At 46.3% G+C, this 18,722-nt stretch overlaps 1 protein-coding gene across 4 annotated transcripts in view; it reads left to right on the top strand.

Annotated features, from left to right (window-relative positions):
* IQSEC3 (IQ motif and Sec7 domain ArfGEF 3) overlaps nt 1-18,722 on the top strand; it is a 97,715-nt gene that overhangs the window by 74,001 nt on the left and 4,992 nt on the right. For 2 of the 4 annotated variants that reach the window (XM_039708251.1, XM_039708252.1), the window contains exons 6-14: nt 9,099-9,221; nt 9,857-10,023; nt 12,099-12,238; nt 13,038-13,163; nt 14,258-14,357; nt 16,440-16,601; nt 17,341-17,433; nt 17,876-17,919; nt 18,003-18,082. In XM_039708251.1, the coding sequence (XP_039564185.1) occupies nt 9,099-9,221; nt 9,857-10,023; nt 12,099-12,238; nt 13,038-13,163; nt 14,258-14,357; nt 16,440-16,601; nt 17,341-17,433; nt 17,876-17,919; nt 18,003-18,077 (1,030 nt within the window). In that variant the 3' untranslated portion in view covers nt 18,078-18,082. The remainder of the gene's footprint in view (nt 1-9,098; nt 9,222-9,856; nt 10,024-12,098; nt 12,239-13,037; nt 13,164-14,257; nt 14,358-16,439; nt 16,602-17,340; nt 17,434-17,875; nt 17,920-18,002; nt 18,083-18,722) is intronic. The other 2 variants (XM_039708250.1, XM_039708253.1) reach the window with 1 other exon arrangement.

The raw sequence follows: 18,722 nt of genomic DNA, 5'->3' as shown, positions 1-18,722 counted from the left end.
TTAAGAGAGGCAGAGGATGAAAAATATCTGCTTCTTGCTGTGAGACCAGCAGGGAGAAGTGAATGCTGACTACATACTCAATTCCCTTTCTGTCCAGGTTAGAAATTGGGGACCCCATCCATGTAAAGTAACTCTGATGCCTTCTGGGAAGTATTAAGAGAGGCAGAGAAAAAATATCTGCTTCTTGCTGTGAGCAGGGAGAAGTGAATGCTGGCTACACATTCAATTCCCTTTCTGTCCAGGCTGGAAACTGGGGAGCCTTTGAGTTTGTCCAACTGCATTATGAGGATAATGACAAGGTCCTGTTTGTGGTGATGAGGAGGCCTGCGTATGAAAACATGCTTCTAAGGGCTCAGCATTGCCACAGCAGCCATGGAGCACTGAGGAACATCCCCACTCCAAAATCTCCAACAAGCTGAACTGCCCCTTTTCAGAACAAAATCTGAGGTTTCCTTCCTGCTTCTGATCAGTGGCTGCCTTTGCTGGATTGTTACCTTCAATTCTCTTGCCATGACCCTCTCCTGGTCACAAGCCATGCATCTCTCAGCCTGCACCTCTCTCCTTTTTCAAGTCTAGTTCATTCAGAGACCCATTTCAAGGCATGCAGCACTCAGCTGCATCTTTCTTTTATTATGCAGAAGCACAACTCTTAGGGAGAGCTGCCTTTCCATTAGGCAGGAAGTCCTTTGCACTGGGTCCTTTATTACATTCTCCCATTCTCCAAAATGTTCTCTATTTCCCTTGAATTTTGCAGCGGTTTCTCTTGAATCAAACCATAAAGAAATTCCAAATCCCATCCACATACCACTTCTACTCCAAAGAAATATTGGAGAATGCCAAAGTTCAAGAGCCAAATCTAGGCCTAAATTTTAAAATTAATTCCAGCTGCAATTGCTGCTTCTTATTGCTCCAGGTACCTACCTGACCTTTGGGCCATCTCTTTTTTTAATATACTGTAGAAGTATTGACTTGTCCAGCAACAAGACACATGTGCTGTCCAGTCTCTTCATGCTGAGAATTCCAGTTAAAAGTAATTGCCTTTTTTTCTCCAGTAAGCATTGTGTGGGTTTCTTCTCCTCAGAGATAATCTGCTCAAGTCCAAACCTAGCCTCTGCACTCACAGATATTGCAACAACAATAGGCTGACACTTCCCTGTAATCATAAATTTGGCATCATCCCTGCAGATGACCATGTTCCTCTGCCTCACATGGGACTACAAACTCAGTGTCAGCATCTCCTGGGAACAGTGCCTGTTGCAAAGGCTGGTGCCAGCCTCCCAGCCTCAGTGCCCAGGAGCTGCTGCATTGGGGTTGTTCTGTTTCTGCACGAGGCATGGGGGCCACTGGGGCAGGTGGCCCCACTCCATCATACTCATTACTCGAAATTTCCACTGCCCCTCTCATGGTAACACTGCAAATATTCCGTGAAGGAGTGACCTTGCCTATCCTATTAACATCTGTAGAAAACAAGGCCCAAAGTTGGGGACCAAGATATTGAGGCTGTGTGGACATGGATACACCTGGGGCAGAGACTGTGTGTACTTGAGCATGTATCAAACTGGGTCTGAGTTCAGGGTTCAAACCTGTGTCTGATCTTGCCAGGCAACAGATGATATGCTTGCACTGACAATCTGTGCTGCCATCCTCTCTTCACAAGAAATGCCTGATTTGTCTTCCATAAAGGCAAAGATAAAAGTAGACTTAAAATATATGTAGAATAGTCTAAAAGAGGAAGGAAAAAAACATGCACATTCAGCTGGTTGTAGCTGTGCCATTTGAAGGTACTTTCTTCCTGTGCCAGTTCTGAGCTTGGGGGTATGCTTGAGCATAGTTGGTGGGTTTTGCAAGCAAATTTTTCATCAGCCACTCATGGGAGCTGGATGGGCATTGGCTGCACACCCAGCAGCATGCTATGCATGGAAATAAGGCATTGAAAGGAGAAAATCATGGCCCAGAATTATAATCCTGGATATTTTTCCTGTCCATGCTGCAGGAAGAAGAGGGCTGGCAGTGTAGTGTTGTGTAGTGTGCTGGCATTTCCAGTGCACTGTATCTCAAGGGCTGGTCACAACTTAGAAGCTGTTTCTATGGGAGCAAGAGGCACATCAAAGACCTTTTGGCATTTTGGAACTTGTCTTGTTCTCATTCCCCATCCAACTCCCATCAAATAGCTCAGGAACACTGACACAGGTTGGGAGAATGGACTGTGCAAGGGCTGTCGTGCTGTCCCCACATCCACCCACTCTTAGTAATGTTAAGGTACATGGTATTCCCTGGAGAGCACGCAGCAGACAGGAGAGCTCATACAGCAGCTTTTGCATGACTTGCGCAATACCACAGTCATTTTTAGTGGCCCAAATGGGCAGAAGAAGAACAGGCACTTGACTGCTGAGGTCAAATGCCCAGGCAGGGTGGCCATGAGCAGGCAGTAGGGCTTGGACAGGTTCTGATCACCTGCAGTGAGGAAGGTTGCATGCAGGCAGAGATGTCTGTGCTCTTTCACATCCCAAACCTGACCCTGGAGCCTCCTCTACCTCCCAGAAGCAATTTCAATTATTGATGCTACTTGCTGTGTTAGTTTAGCTTTTGCTTGATGTGAAAACTTATGTTGCAATTGTGTATTGTGAGCAATGTTTCTATTGCATCCAGGTTGAATTAACTCAGCCGCATGAATAAATAACAGCACAGCTTTTAAAACATCTGCAAAAGTGTCAGCCTCCCTTGTGCATTTGGAGGCAGGGCAGAGCTGCCCAGGTTACAAACTCCAGACTCAGCTGTAATGTCCAAACATAAGTCTGTACTCTGCAGAGTTGTCTTGGCTTCTGTAGACTTTGAAGCTGTGCTGGCTGACAGAGAAACCTGTTGCTGCTGTCAACAGCAGAGCTCAGGAGTGCAGAGTGGCATTTGGCTCTGTGAAGATGATCCCACTTTACTGCCACCAGTAAATGTAAAACTTCAGAGAATTGCTATGCTGGTTGCAAAGCCTTTTATGTAAAAGGGCAGGGGTTTAGGTGAGGTAAGCATTTCATGAGGATTGAGCACTTTGGTGTGCTATTTTTCCTTCCCACACCTTTATGCCCAGCACCTAAATGCCCTGAAATTGTAATCTCCCTTCCATCTTCCTGCTCTTATCTTTCAACCTTTAACTGATTTTCTTGGAACTCAAAAAAGGTGTCTGGATAATTCACAAGTAATTCTACATGCTAGCCAGAGGAACAACAGAGAGAGCAGGAGATTTTCAACAGTTTCTGACTATAATTGACACACACGCATTGATGACACTGAACCACTCAGGTCTGTCTCTTTAGGAAGATGCAGTATGTAATTTTCTTGTATAGAAAAGACTTCAGTCTTTAAAACTAGGATTTATCTCACTTGTTGTTGGCCACCACCAAGTTTAGTGCCTTCTAGAAATTTATGAATTCCTTTTGTCAATGGAGAGACACGGGGCCCTCAAGAGTGTTGTTTTTCTCAGTGCTAGTTTAGTCTGGACGTGCAGCTTTTAGGCATTTTGTGTTGCAGGGCATAAAACCCACCTATTTTAAGCACCTCATAAAATAACCATTCACTGTGATCAGCATCCAGAAGAATCTAAGAAGGTCCAGTAAGATCCAATAATCTGCTTGTACAGGCTGTCCTGCAGCCAGCAAGAGAGAATCACTGGAGACCTGCCCCAAGGTTTCAGTGTCTACCAGTCCAGGGAATACAGCTGGAGAGAGGTAGCCTGGCCCACTGAAGGACCTATGTGGTACTGAGCAGTTTAAATCAAATCTATTTGTCATGTACTGCAGAAAAATAATTCTGTTGCTTTGAAAAAGTAGGCCCAAGGCATTACCACATAGTTTTAATATAAGACACGTCATCATTCTTGCATCCTTTCTTCATTCTGTGTTTATTTGTTGCTTTTGTTCTCCTTTCTTCATACTTTCCTTCACTTGAGTCCATTCTTCCCCTCCACCTGTTCCTGACTCAGGAATTACTTCCATTCATAGTTCATTCATGAACAAGATAATGTGAGTGATTTCATGAATGGAGTCAGCTGTGCTGGTACTGGATGGTTTGTGTTCAGCTTGTGGGATTTGGAAGTGCAGATGAGGCTGTCCTGGTGCACTTGCTGTCAGAGGAGAAATGGGCAGAGATTCCAGCGGAGGAGGCATTGTGCTGAGTTGGGGTGTGGTTGTGTTAAGAGTGGAAGTTGCTGTTGGAGACATTCTCCCCGGGGCTGAGCAGGTCTCCTGTCTGTCAGGTCTGTGTTGTCTTCTCTCTCTGTCAGGGAAGTCAGGGAGAGAAAAGCTGCTCTCAGTACGTGCAGAGCTGGGAGCCCAGCAAAGGGGAGTGCCTCTCAGAGAAGGATTAGGTTCCTCTTGGACAGACTTGTCAGGTTAGCCCAAACTAGCCTTCTTTCCCCTTCTTACTGAGGATGCTACAGAGGACTTTCATCACAGGAGGGCTTGAGCAGGAGCAATAGATAAGGATGTGATGGAAACAGGAGAGAGGGAAGGACGTGTTAGGCACTTCTGACCTCCAGCTGCAATCGGGGCTGTAGCACACACAAAGGTGAGAGCAGCCCTCCCATGCCAGGCCAATACAGGCTGAATGTGCAGCTTGACTCTGCCTAGTCCCCAGGGAAACTCAGGAAGGAGTAGGTTCCCAAGTAGCCATGTGAGCTACCAACAACCATGGGAGGGTGAGTAGGCATGACAGCCCAGGGGGAAAACAGGCAATACACCAATCCTGTAGCATTCTCCAGAAAGGAAAAACTAGTGTGGGCCATGCTCTCCATTGTAGAGACTGTCCTTCCCAAGAGGGTGGGGAGGGCAGGACTGGGACACACACCTGTGCCCACTGGTGCATGGAATTTGGGAGTCCTGCTGGCTTTTCTTTCTGTTCAGTTCACACATGTAGGGCAGCCTCTTTCCAGGGAGCTGAGCTCTTCTACAATTCACCCAAATCCTGATTCACCTTCAGAAAGCCTGTAGAATCAGGGAGGCTGAGAAAAGGGATGGTTTTTATTAATATCTTTGTGCCTTGTGATTTTAAACTTTCCACCTGGCTGCCTTCCCCCTTGCTCCCTCCCTGAGTGGAGGCTGCAGGTTCATTACAGATGCTTTTAGCTGCATCCCAGCCCCTGCTGCATTGTCACCTGAGTGGAACAGCTGGAAAATAGGTCATTACACTTGGGTGAGCAGATGCCAGCCCCACATGATTCAGCTGCTTCCTGTCTTCACTGAACCCTTTTGCCACAGGCTCTTTTGCTGTGCTTAGCCCTGTGCTAAATCCTCACAGCTCCTCTGCCATTATGTCCACCCACTTTGAGGGGGATCTTTCCCTGTAGCCTAGGAGGCTACAACAGAGACAACAGCTAAGCATAATAATCCATCTAGGAGCCCACTCTTTGGTCCTGGAACCTGGTGGGGAATTCTCTGCTTGTTGTTGTGAGGTGCCTCAGGGCAGATCAAACTCCTCGTGTACGCAGGTGGCCCAAGAGTCCTCAATCCCCACCCCCTTGTCCATGAGGCAGGGAGCCAGTGCTTTTCCTGCCCACTTCAACAGCATGATCCAAATATCCAGTCATATCCTTGCAGACAGTGGGCTAAATGAATCTCTGGATGCACTGTGAGCTCAATTTGTGAGGCTTGTTGCAAGTTCCTAGGCAGGAAAGAGTTGAAACATGAGATTTTATAAGATGATTACTGTATCCCTGTATCATCATCTCTCAAGCCTCCTGGCAGTCCTGGAATAAGCATCTCACAGGTGTCCAGCTGTTTGTGGGAAAATGAACTCAGCACTGGTTTTGGCATGTGCACTTAAGTTTTTGGTTGATTCCTTGCATGCAGAGAGCCACCCACTCTCATATTCTTTGTCAGCTTCCATGGTCTCTAGCTTGGAAAGAAAAGACCTCCTTGGTCTGGTTTCATGAAGAAAAGTTGTGCTGCTCTTCAGAGGATGTCTGACACAGTTACCAGAGTGCATTTGGAAAGTTAATGCAAGTCTGTGCAGGAATCTGAAGTTAGGGAAGGCTGCAAAACTTCCAGCTGTCTAGAAGAGGAGGAGGAACATGGCAGACCCATAGCACAAGGCTGTTTGGCTCTTTGAATGGATTTTTCTGTGTCAAATTTGCACACAAAAGTAACAGACAAGTCTGATCCATCTTTCTTTCTGCCTGTCTAGCAGCAGAAATAGCAGCTTGGTACCTGATGTCTCCTGTAGGAGCTGTTCTTCAGACCTTTGGCACAGGATTTGTCAGATAAATCAAATCCAAGCGCAGGCTGACTTTGCTTGAATCAAACACTCTTCCTAACCTGTCCTTTCTGCCTGGTCAACTTTTCTCAGTAAGCAGGGCAGGGGACACTGTTCTTTGGGCTGAGAGACAAATGGAAGATACTCCCAGGAGTTAGAATTTACAAAGTAAACCTGCATCAGCCAGTCTGTGAGAGAAACCCTCCTAGGAGAAGCCAAGCATAACTCAAGGAGCAATGCCTGTTTGAGTTTGAAAAGAGCTGTGAACAGCTGCCTTGTCCTACTTGTCCTAATGAAGGCTCCATGCTTTCTGTAAGAAGGGCATTGACTTTATTACTTGAGATTTGTACACAAAGGGGAGGATGTTTTAGGGCAGCCTGTGTGCAGGGGGAAAGACTGATCAAAGAGGGAAGGAGTAAGTAAAAGACAGATTATTTAATGCTGGTGGACAGGGGCTACTAGGGTGACCTTAGTGGGTGTCCCTGGGGCATGCAAGCACTCAGTGTTCACATGTCTGGAAGCAGACAATAGCAGCAAAATCACCAGGGTCAGTGCTGAGAAACACTTGCACACTGGAAAGGATTAAAAAATAATAACAAAAGCCCAAGTGCAGAGGTGGTTGCAGCTGTGAACACAATAACGACTAACAAGAGGAAAACTGTTTTTACCCTCAATGATAAATTCCAAGAAGCAGAAGGCCTTGATGTTAACCCAAGGGACTGAGTATAAGTATGAGAAAAATAAAAATAAAAAAGGAAAGATGCAGTGAAGGAATTTTTTCTTATTGCCAAGTGTTTCTGCAGTCCACCTCTAGGAGAGATAAAAAAATATTTCATAAAAGATTTCCTATGAGAGCAGTCCCTTTGATTCTCTTCCCTTGCTCCCTATTTGTTTCTGAATTTCGATTATATGGACTTTGTGCAGAGAAAGAGCCCACAATTCCTAGCTGAGGTTGTAACAAGTCCAGCCTCAGAAGATACAAAGCATTTTATGTTCAGTCAGAGCTCTTGGTAAGTTATTCTGCGGGTGTCACCCCAGTTAAATGATGATAACTCCTGAATCAATAAGGCAGTGGAGGAATGCAGAGACCTTTCTGAGTTCAAATCTCTGTCCCTCACCCATCTGAGGAACTGTGCTACAGATTTTTATTCCAGCAAGGCTGCACAAGGCACTCAGCAGCTTAGTTCATAAACCACTTTCCAACAACCCACAGCAAACTGCAGCACTCAGACCAGCAGACACACTCCCAGTTTATCTCAGAAAGCAAGAAACTGGTAACAGCATATCCCTTTATTAGTAGAGGTTTCTTTGGCAAAATTTCCAGATAATCCTAGGAAACAGAAGGATCCAGAAGAGAGCTAATCCCCTCCCCCTCTTTTTTTTCCCTATACCACTCCTCATAAAGTCCCAGGCAACCTGTCTTGGGGAAAATTTCCACCTTAATAACCTTAAATGTGGGATCAGTTTATCCTTTACCACATGACATATCCTTTACCCCAAACACAATACAAAGAATTAAATAAAGGGGTTAAGGGACTAATAGAAGTAGCATCCAAAATAAAAAGCAGAAGAAAATATGATGTTCTTAAATTTTTAATGCACTTCTAATGTCAAGGTGGTCCCATTAGCAAATTAGTAACTTTGTATTTAATGAAGGTTTAAAGAAAATGGGATTTTGGCACCTGCGATTTTCTTCATCTGTCAGACAGAATTTCAGTGTTGAAAATTTATTTTTGGCAAAGAATAATGACAAGAAGGAAGGTAAATTGTGCATACCAAAGTCAGTGGAAAATAGAGTAGCTCAATGTCTGTCTTTGTTAGAATAACTAATTTGCTAGACAGGGGACATGCAGAACATAAATCCAGACTTCAGCAAAGCTTTGGACATGAGAAATTTTTTGTTGAGAGTGGAAGAGAGAGAAATTAGCAGAGGAATCATAAACAGGGGAGCAAATTGGTTGATACAGACATTAGTGCCTACATACTCTGCTGAAATGGGAAGTTGGGCCTGAGGGACATTATGAACAGGGGTTTCTTTTGATTAATGCTTGCAATAATGACCTGAGCACAAAAGGTAGGAATGTGCTAACAGAATGTGCTGAAGCCACATGAGAAAGGTGTTGTCATTACAAGTGACTGAAATATCATGCAGTAAGAATAAGAACAAGTAGATTATTTGACTAATCCAGAGAGCAAGTACTGTAGTGGTAGGTTTTGGAAACAGCAGGACCTTTATAAGATGAGAATGCTTTAGTGGAAAATAAAAAAGGTGTCATCCTCTTCTTGGGGTATCTAAATTTGCCATGAATTTCCTGTGGGCAGTGAATCATGCCAAAATGCAAAGTGACACCAGATAAGCAGGTAATGTTGCATGTTATTTCTGTACAACAGCTTCCATTTCCTATTTTCTCTGAGCTGATTCTGGTCTTATTGATATTGATACAGGTGTCTAAATATCTATGTCAATATAGATGTCCATATATCTATGTAGATACAGGTAAGTATCAATACATATATATATATACACATATATATACACATGCTTTCTCTGTATATGCATATGTGAATGGAGATGCTGTCTATGGTGTGATAGGTATATATGATGGTGAATACATACACACACACATATATAAATATATAGTAAAGCACAAGAATTGCTCACCAGCTGTAGAATGCAGGAATCACTTGAGTGAGGTCACTGCCCATGGTAAGCAGGATCCAGGAAGCCATAGTGATGTCTCAGGGCCTCTCCCGTGGTATTTCCCTTGGGGACTGGGCCTCAGTGCCACAGTGGAAGAGCCTGCCTGGTGTCATGCACGGGAGGATGTTCTGCTGAAGGCTGTGTCCCCCTCTCACAGCTGTGTGGTGGACGAGATGGACTTCTCAGGCATGGAGCTGGACGAAGCCCTGCGGAAGTTCCAGGCCCACATCCGTGTGCAGGGGGAGGCGCAGAAGGTGGAGCGGCTGATCGAGGCTTTCAGGTAAGAGCAGGAGCCCTGCAGCCCCACTGCTGCGACCAGGGCAAGCAGGGAACTCAGCACGCCCAAGGCAAAAAGCCAGCAGGTATGGGGAGAATGTCCACAGATATCTCTTCCTGAGAGGGGATCGTGGAGAGGCTCCTGAAGGATGGAGTCCACTGCTGTGTCACAGCTGTGGCCTTGTCAGGTTCAGTGGCATGAAGGGCACCAAGGGCCAGAGTGAGGCCAGTCCTGCTACGGCTTCCAGCAAGGGATTCCCTGTTCATTGGTGGCTCACAGGAAGAGAAGAGAGGGGCTTGCAGGGCTGCTCGGTTCTCCCTTGGTGCAACCAGAGGAGTGCTTAGCAAGGCAGGCTGGAGCAGACACCTCCTGTATTTCACTTGTGTGCTGACACACTCTGAGTAGTGCACTCCAGCCTCACTTGCTTTTTTGGTTCCTGAGGACAAGAAGGCTGAAGTTTCAGTGGCCTACTTCAGCCACTGGTGGGGAAATTTGCCTTCAGAGAGCAGTGGGTTCCTTCTCTCTTGTGTGAGAGGTGGAGTGAAAGGAAGGTGGTCTCCCTGTGGTAGAGGCATTGCCAAACTGGAGCAGAGGGCTCCCATGTTCCGTGCTAAGTGTGTGCATCCCTCCTGCTGCAGCCAGAGGTACTGCATGTGCAACCCAGATGTGGTCCAGCAGTTTCACAACCCGGACACCATCTTCATCTTGGCCTTTGCAATCATCCTCCTCAACACAGACATGTACAGCCCCAACATCAAGCCTGACAGGAAGATGATGCTGGAGGACTTCATTCGTAATCTGAGAGGTGAGGGTTCTGCCTTGATTTTTCTTTTTTGCCCTCTTGCTTTTCTAAATTCTGCCTAGACGAAGGCAGGAAAAACCTAGTGGAACTGCCTTTCTCCAGGTCTTCTGCTGCTTGCCTGTGAGCAAGACAAGGAAGACCCTTTAAGATGCCTTCTGGGGTGCCAGGGAAGAGAAATTCTAATTAACTTTGTTTTCTGCAGAAAGCTGTCCAGCCTTCTCAGAAACCAACCATTTTCCTTTGAGAGATGGCTTCATCTTTTAAGATATCTCATTGCTTGGAAACAGTCCATTGTATTACATTTTCCTATTGTTCAGCTCAATCCTTCTTAGACCCTGCTGGGTTGTGCTAAACAAGCCCTACTTGCTGCTTTGAATATATGAACACATTTTCCTTTTATCCAGGCTAAATCTTCCCCTTCTTAATTGCCTGCAATTACTTATAGTAACTGTAGGCGTGACAGAGTTCATGCATACATTACTTTTTTGCAATTTCTGATCCATCAGTTCCCCAAATCAATTTTCTTCTATTTTCAAGGTCGGTCCTATCCATCCTGGTAATATGTTGTTAAAAGCACTTTTTCAGATGTGGTCACAACATACTCATATATAGAGCTACTGCCTTGTTCTTATTTTCAGATCTACTAACTCAGCTCAGTATTGTTTGGCCTTTTTGACATCATGTCTAGACAAATTATTGTCTAATTTCCCAGCCATATTCATTCCTAGGTCATCCTAGGTCAGCCATTTTCAAAGTTTCTCTTACTGCACATCTGCAATTCATATAAAGCTCCCTCAAAGTTTTTCCAGCATAAATTCCTGTCTTTTCTGAAGATTTTGCATTTTTCTGGGTTCTTTTGACTTGTTTCTTTGTCCTGATTGCTGTTCAGCAAGTGTCATCTCAGCCTCCCACACCTTCCACAATTTGTCACCTGGTTCAGACTGGTATAATGTGACACTGAGGCCCTCTTTCAAGTTAATTCCACAGATACTGAATGGGTCTGCTACCTGCCATCACCCCCTTTAGTATTACAACTGATAGCACTAACAAAAGAGGGGTGTTATTTTAATGTTGACTTACTGTTAGAGTTGCTTAAAAAACTGTCAGTTCACACCACAATGGATTAAATCAGCATGAGGGTCACTCACCTCCAGTGTGCAACACACCCCAACTCATTAGAGCAAGTGAATGTCACCCCATCACAGACAAGCAGAGACAGTTCAGTCCAGACCCACCTGCAGCTTCAGCAGCCTGTGTTGGAAATGTTATTTGGGATACATTTGCAAGGATGTTGGTAAGGGAGCAGGACATCTCAGTGCCTTTCCATTTCTCAGCAGGTCCTCACCTGCATCACTCAGGATTGTTCATCTCAGACCAGGGAGCTGGAGGGAATGCAGAGAAAATCAATATAAAATGACTGGAGGAATTCAATTTGGAGGAAGGACTGGAAACTTGGTTTTCTGTGTTTGGCTCAGGGAAGGGTGGAAAAAACCTTTTCTGCCGGGCTCAGAAGGGTCAGACAGCAAAATCTGGAGAATTATCTAAGGAGATGTAAAAGAGGAAAGGGGCAGGGTCAAGGCAGAGATACCACAAACAGAATAGCAGGAAAGCATTATTCCTAGGAGACAATACAGAAGGAAAATGGTGGAGGTCACCAAGCAGACAAGGAGAGATGATGCTTGCATTGGCAGGAAGAGCTGCTGAATCCCATCATAGACCTTCTCCACATCTAGCACTTCTGATGATACAAAATCAATGCAGGGGTTACTGCTGAGTGGCCCAAGATAAATGAATGTGAAATTGTGGCTATAAAACCTTAGGGAACACATGGAAAGGAGCCACCATGCAGAGCAATGGAATAATGAAATCAACTGCATTGGCCTTAGAGATGTCAGTCTCTCCTGCTGGTGCATTAGATGCATTAGAGAGACAAAGGAGACAGCCTAAAGTGAAGTATTGCTATTCCCCTTCACTTCCCAGCACTGCACAGTGCAGAGGCAGGGACCTGCCAGGAACCACTGGTTCTTCCCTTTTGTTTTCTCTCTGGCTGGCCTGACAACATTTTCTGTGTTTGACAGGGGTGGACGACGGTGCTGACATCCCTCGGGAGCTGGTGGTGGGGATCTATGAGAGGATCCAGCAGAAAGAGCTAAAATCTAATGAGGACCATGTAACTTATGTCACCAAAGTGGAGAAGTCCATAGTTGGAATGAAAACGGTGAGCACCCATAACCCTCTGGCACTCACTCAGCCCCTCTGTCCCCCACCTCTCTCCCTGCCCTATTTTCTGTGTTTTTCCTCTATGCCTTTCTTCTCTTATGTAATACTTTCCTTGCTTGTCTCTACAAATGTACTCCTTTTGCTCCAAACTCTCTGTTCCCTGCTATCTCATTCTTTCCTAATTTTGAGGGATCTCCTTGGCCAGAGTTTAAGTATCTAGTGCTGTAATTGTTTGCCCATGAATTTTACTGCAGGTCCTGGCTGGCTCAACTGATAGATCTGCAGTGTTTCAAACTTTCAGGCCTTTTAAGGGTGTAGGAAGTAAAAGGCAAAGTGATAAAAAACAATTTTATCTATCTGTCTCTAATGAGTTCCCTAAAAATTGCTGGTATTAAGAGATCCCCAAAGCACAGATATCTTCTTTGGCAGTAACCAATCTGTAGTGCAAGAACATACATACTGTTTATCCAAAATAAGCAGAATGATTTCTCAAAGCTCAGAAAACCTGGGGTCCAGTGGGGTGAGAGAGGCTGAGCAGTTACCCAAGGATTGGAAGCCAGAGGTAGGATGTGTGAGCAAGAAGGTTGCATTTAGTCTGCCCTCTGATTTACCTGGATCACAAGACTTTCTCTGTTACTGCACCAAAACTGATGGCAAGGAGCGGTGGTGAGGAGGTGATTTGTCTGGGCAGAGTGGGTGGAACTGTGTCGCTGGGCAGGGTTGTGCAGTCTGAGGGTGGGGGAGACCCACAGTGGCCCCTCCCTGAGCCCCTGCCTGCCCCTGTGTGCTCCCTGCAGGTGCTGTCGGTGCCCCACCGCCGGCTGGTGTGCTGCAGCCGCCTCTTCGAAGTGACCGACGTGAACAAAGTGCAGAAGCAGGCAGCTCACCAAAGGGAAGTCTTCCTCTTCAATGACCTGCTGGTGGTGAGTGTGCTTTGGCAATTAGGCACTGCAGTAATAAAACCTGCCCTGGTTTCTGTAAGGAAGTTTGAAACCAGTCCACAACATCCATTTTTCCTCTAAGGACAGCTCCCATTTCATCAACACTGTAAGACACAGCTCTGGGCCCCTCACCATTAAAAACCTACTACATCTAGAACTCCAGTAAACCCTTGAAAAAACAAACTGTCACATCCCACAGCCATCCAAGCAATGTTATTGCTCTCTCTCATGCCTTTGCCAGCAGGGAGGTTCATTTCTGAAAGGGAGGTTCATTTCTTTGTCTATTTGTACTACAGTACACAGAGCCCTCTCATGCCCTTTAAATCTTTCCTACCAGACACTTTAAAATCACTGCCTTCTAGCAAGGAAAAGGCTGTAGCAGACTAGACAGCACTTATCAGACCCCCAAATGTGCAGAGCATTTTTGAAAGTGTCCTGCCCCAGCAATGGAATTGTGCAGGTACAGGAGAGCAGAGTTACACTGAGACTGAAAGGAGGCCAGACAAAATGGAAGGTTGCTGAATTTAATGGCAAAGTAAAACCATGGTGGCAGCAGATGCAAGGCTAAAGCCAAACCCTTTTGTAGAAGAAGAGGATAAGAGAGCTTTACTCAGCTTTTCCTCTGCAGCCACTTGCACAGTTATGAACCTGGGGAGAGGGTCTGCTCCTTGCTATCCTTCTTCTCCATGGGATAAACCAGATCCATAAGGACTAGTGCAGAGGCACAAGGGCAGCACAGCATTCTCATAGCTCTTGTTCCCAGCTCTAAAGTATTTATGATAGGCTTCCCTTTGCCTTTTGATCTGTTCCTTGGTGAAGAGAATTACCCTTTCAAAGTCAAAATGTGGTGACCAGGCACCTCTGGGAGAGAGCTGAGTGGGCCCAGGGCAATGCCTACAGGATTCCAGAAGTGTTGTTACAGGTGCAGCATTCCAGGCATCTCTCCTGCAAAGAGCCAGTCATTCAGCAAACATTGCTCCCATGTACACTTAGCAGAGCTTTTTTGCCTTGAGCAGTTTGCATTGTTCCTGCCTCACTGTTCCCCAGCACCAATGATGCTTCTCTCCCTCCAACAGATCCTCAAGCTTTGCCCGAAGAAGAAAAGCTCCTCAACATACACATTTTGCAAGTCAGTCGGCCTGCTAGGGATGCAGTTCCATCTCTTTGAGAATGAGTGTAAGTCCACTGCTCCTGGATTTCTGGAGGGGTTTGGCAGGGAAAAGGAGAAGGAGGGAGGGGGCTGTGTGAGTTTGCATTAGGAGAGAGATTGTGTCAGAGTTAAAAGTGGAGAAGAGAAATCTAAGGCTTATGCCAAGGAGATCACTCTTTAGGTACACTGTGATGAGGGGAAGCTCCTGGTACCTCTCTAGGTCTGAGCATCTGCAGAAGGGTCTCATTGAAGGATCTGGCTTGTTATGGTGGCAGGGACAGCACCAGTGGTGAAGACTGGGGGAAACAATCCCAGATACACCCCACTGAGCTCCCAGAAGCCAACTGTTGGTGCAGAATCTTGTTGACAGAGCTGCTGCTGCCAGCTTTAGCCACTCTCCCCTCATGCCCAAAGTCACAGCCCCCACTGCTGCCTTTGATGCTGACAGAGGCAGAGGTGCTGCTGCCACCTCCCTGCACAGTGCCATGCTGTGCTGAGAGCTTCCCAAGGCAGAGGCAGAGCCCTTGGAACAGTACCCACCAAAGCATGGCAGGAGGCCAGCCCTAGTCAGCCTGACCTTGATGGTCTGGGAAGAGAGCCATGATGTGTCATGATTGGGGCTGGTTGTGCCGTGCTGGAGTTCCAGAAACAGGCAGGCTCCCTGCTGGCACAGGCAGAGGGGCAGCAGTCCCAGGCAAGCATGGCTGATGCCCCTGGGATCAGGGGCACAAACCCCTAGGATCACAATGCTCTCCATTGTGAGCACACGGGGAACATGCTGCAAGGAAGGCAAAATGTAGCAGCACTGTGGCTATGCTAAGTTTTTTCTATCCCTCCTCGACTGGCAGTGTGAGTCAGTCTCCCAACACCCTGCTCTGCAGCATGCAGAGGCTCCCCCATCCCTGTGAACCAAAGGGCCATTCATACCTGAGCATCCCCAGGAGGCACCATCAGAGCTGGAATCAGCTTTCAGGGGTAGCCTGACTATCCTGGGAGTGCCCAAATCTTCTGGCAAAGGTGCCCCGTTGTGTATCCCCTGCAGAGACAGGAAAGCAAATGTCACAATGATCGTGTGATCTGAACAGATGAGAGAGATAGGGTGGGAAAAGAGCTTGGCACACAAATAGGGGGAGCAGAGGGCTGGCTGAAAATAACAGGTTTGGCCTTGACTTGTTTGGGAAAGACTGATAAAGGAAGGCTAATAAAGGAAGGCTACCCATGGAAGGCAGGCAGATGTAGGAGCACTGGAGGAGAAGTGAAAGTAGGGGAAGACAGAAATTAAATTTAGAGGAATGTGAAAGGAGAGGAGGAAAGGGATTGAAACCACGTGCCATTGAGCAAATGATAGAGGAAGTCAAAATTGTGGCAAGTTCTCTGCATTCTCGTGTTCTCCTGATTCTGTTGGCTGAATCTCCTGTCATCACCTCCCTGCACACAAACCTGATCTTTAAAACATGAGGCCTTTTGCTGTTTATTTTCACTCTCTGGGCATGGCCCCTCATTTACATTCCTGTGTGTTTTTCCTGTGAGGGGCACTAAGCAGAGACCTACAAATACACATCTTTCCCTTTACCATTCTCTCTGCAGAGTGCAATGAGCTCCCCACCTGCACTGTGCCAACACCCCTCCTGTGTTCTCTGCAGATGAAAGGAGAGACTGGGAACAAGTCCTGCCACTGTGGGTGCAATGGCTCTGACCCCAGAGGACAACCTCTCCTGCTGCATCTCCCACAGGAGAAAAAGTGTCATTGGCCTCATAAACACTGTTTACTCTTCCACAGACTGAGAAAGGCTTTACAGTCTTACCTCTGTGCCCAGGTTCCTAGACCCAGTGCTGCACTAAAAGTAACTAAGAGCTAGAGTTCTCTGGTTTTGGCAGCACTGTGGTGCTGGTGACACTTGCCTTGCTGCTGCAGCTTGGTCCTTCTGTTCTCTTGGAGGGCTGCAGTGCTGCAGGTTCCCACAGCTGGCAGTGTGACAAATTCTGGGTGTGCAATTCCATTGGACTTGTGCTGAAAACTCTTTGTCCTTCAGATGTACCAAAACAACCAACTAATCCATCAAAAATGCCTAGCACCTCTTAATTTTGTTGGCACATCTTTTTTTCAGATTACCCCCATGGCATTACACTGGTGACTCCAGTATCAGGCTCAGAGAAAAAACAGGTACTACACTTCTGTGCTCTGGGTGCTGAGGAAATGCAGAAGTTTGTGGAAGACCTGAAAGAGTCAATAGCAGAAGTGACAGAACTGGAACAGATACGAATTGAATGTAAGGGTCTCTCATGCAATTCACACTCCAATGCCATCACACTGCATGTGACTACAAGGCAAAAAGGGTAAAGGAAATGTTCTTCAGGAACAGGGGCAAAGAGGATGAGCAGCAGAAATCTGCACAGGATGTTCCTGGGTTCACCGAGAGGATGAAAAAGCACTCTGTGACCACAGGCCAGCAGGAGAAATGGAAGGACTTAACTACTTACAATACTATGGGACAGGGAGTGTGATACAGCAGCCTGGAATAGGGAGGCTTAGACTGTCACACACAGAAGATTCTTTTCTGTCCCATACTCCTTTGAGTATGCAAACATGATCTGTAAATAGCTGGGACAGATCTCATACCTTTAACAGAGCTGTCCTGAGGGCAAGCAGTCTGTCACTCCATGGCCTTACACAGACAAGGTGTCCATGGAGCCTTTGATGGCCTTTCCAGGTACAAACTGATGAGCCAAAGAAGCTCAGCTGCAGTGGTCCCCATCTGTGCAGCACTAGCCAACCCTGTATAAATGTAGGTCATATGTAGAAGGTCCTATAGGGATACCCAAGTTTCTTCACATATCAAATCCTCTCCAGTTTCTGTTTTCTCTTGGCTGTTCCTCTCTCTCTTCTTGACACTGACTCGTGATTTCCTTGCATTAATTCTCCTTGCTGACTTCCCATTTTGTTCCTGCAGTGTGCTGGTGACCTTCCCTCCTTCCCCCCTCATTTATTTCCATTTGTCTGTTTTGCAGGGGAGCTGGAGAAACAGCAAGGGACGAAGACTCTCTCCTTAAGGACCAATGGAGCCCAGATGGAGCTGCAGTCTAAGCAAGGCTCTCCAACAGGTAAGAGGGCACCCAGCACCCAACTTTTTTTGGTGTAGAAGTGCTGCCTTTGCAAATGTGTTCTCACTGGTGCCTGTGAGAATAACTGCAAAAAGAAGTGTTCAGTTTTGTGTCCTTTAGCCTTGGCCAAATTGTGAAAATACAAGAGCATATGCATTCTTCAAATACCCTAGAAAAACCCTTGAAGTCTCATTACCCAGTCTGTAGCTGTAATACCTGGTAAAGAGCTGTTTCTGATACAGCATGGGTAAATTCTGAAGAACCTGGCCCAATTTTCTTCCCTGAACTGATAAAACTTACCCCACTAAGCAGCTAACAGGTTGCAAGAGGGTCTGGATTGGCCTTGCACCTCTCCCTTTAACTCTCCAGCCCACAGTATGAGGGCCAGCTCTTGACTAGAGGGGCAGATCTCATGAGTGAGATATTTTGTTTTATTTCAAAGGGAAGAAGGATTTGGGGGAGAAGGTCTCGGACAGCACAGTGGAGGTAAGTAGAGTGCAGAGCAGCTGAGGTAAGTAATTCTCTCTCACTTCAGCACTTCTCACATTCTCTGTTGTTTCTTTTCTCAGGTTTTAATCAATGCCTCCCCAGCCAGACTGACAATTTTACCAATTTCCAGAGATACAATTAAAAGTTACTGCTAGGACGGGTAATACAACTTTCAAATCCAAACTAAACTTCAAAGCATTTTCAATCCTTTTCTATAACTGTAACATCCTTCATGGACCAAGCTCCCAAACGCTGTAGACTAACCCACCCCACTGCTTCTGGGGAGACTGAAAACCCCTCGAAGGACTTCCCTGACATGCTAACTCCATGCAGCATCACATGCAAATTCCCCACAGCCCAGCTTTCCTGCACTATCTCTGCAGCTCTGTCTCTCCATCCCCCTGAAGGGGATTAAGCATGGCCTTTGTACACCAGACTTTCCTTAGAGCTTCACCTTCCTAGGTAGGGAGCTTGGCTGTCCTGTGTACATCTATCTTTGCAGGAATGTCCAGCATCCAGTGGGTTGCCTGTTTCTTCACATATAGCCATACTCTCACAGCCTGTGAGGAAACAGGAAAATGCAATCTTCACACTGAAAATCTTATCAACTACTTCCTACTCTCTCTCTGTCTGAAATATCTCCGTTGTCCTGAACCTTCCCTTTTCCAGGGTAGTTCTCTCCCCTCTTGTCAGCATGTATTTACTTAAAGAATTCTGCTTCTCTGTGGGGAGTAGGTGCTGCTTCTTTTCCCTGGAGAGCACCCTATTTTGCTGCAGACACCCCCTTCCTGGGAAAGGTG

Source organism: Passer montanus, unplaced genomic scaffold (genome assembly GCF_014805655.1).
Source record: "Passer montanus isolate IOZ18808 unplaced genomic scaffold, ASM1480565v1 scaffold20, whole genome shotgun sequence".
NCBI classification, from domain to species: domain Eukaryota; kingdom Metazoa; phylum Chordata; class Aves; order Passeriformes; family Passeridae; genus Passer; species Passer montanus.
The sequence above is the reverse complement of the archived record's forward strand: the minus strand, read 5'-3'. Positions and strand labels throughout refer to the sequence as shown.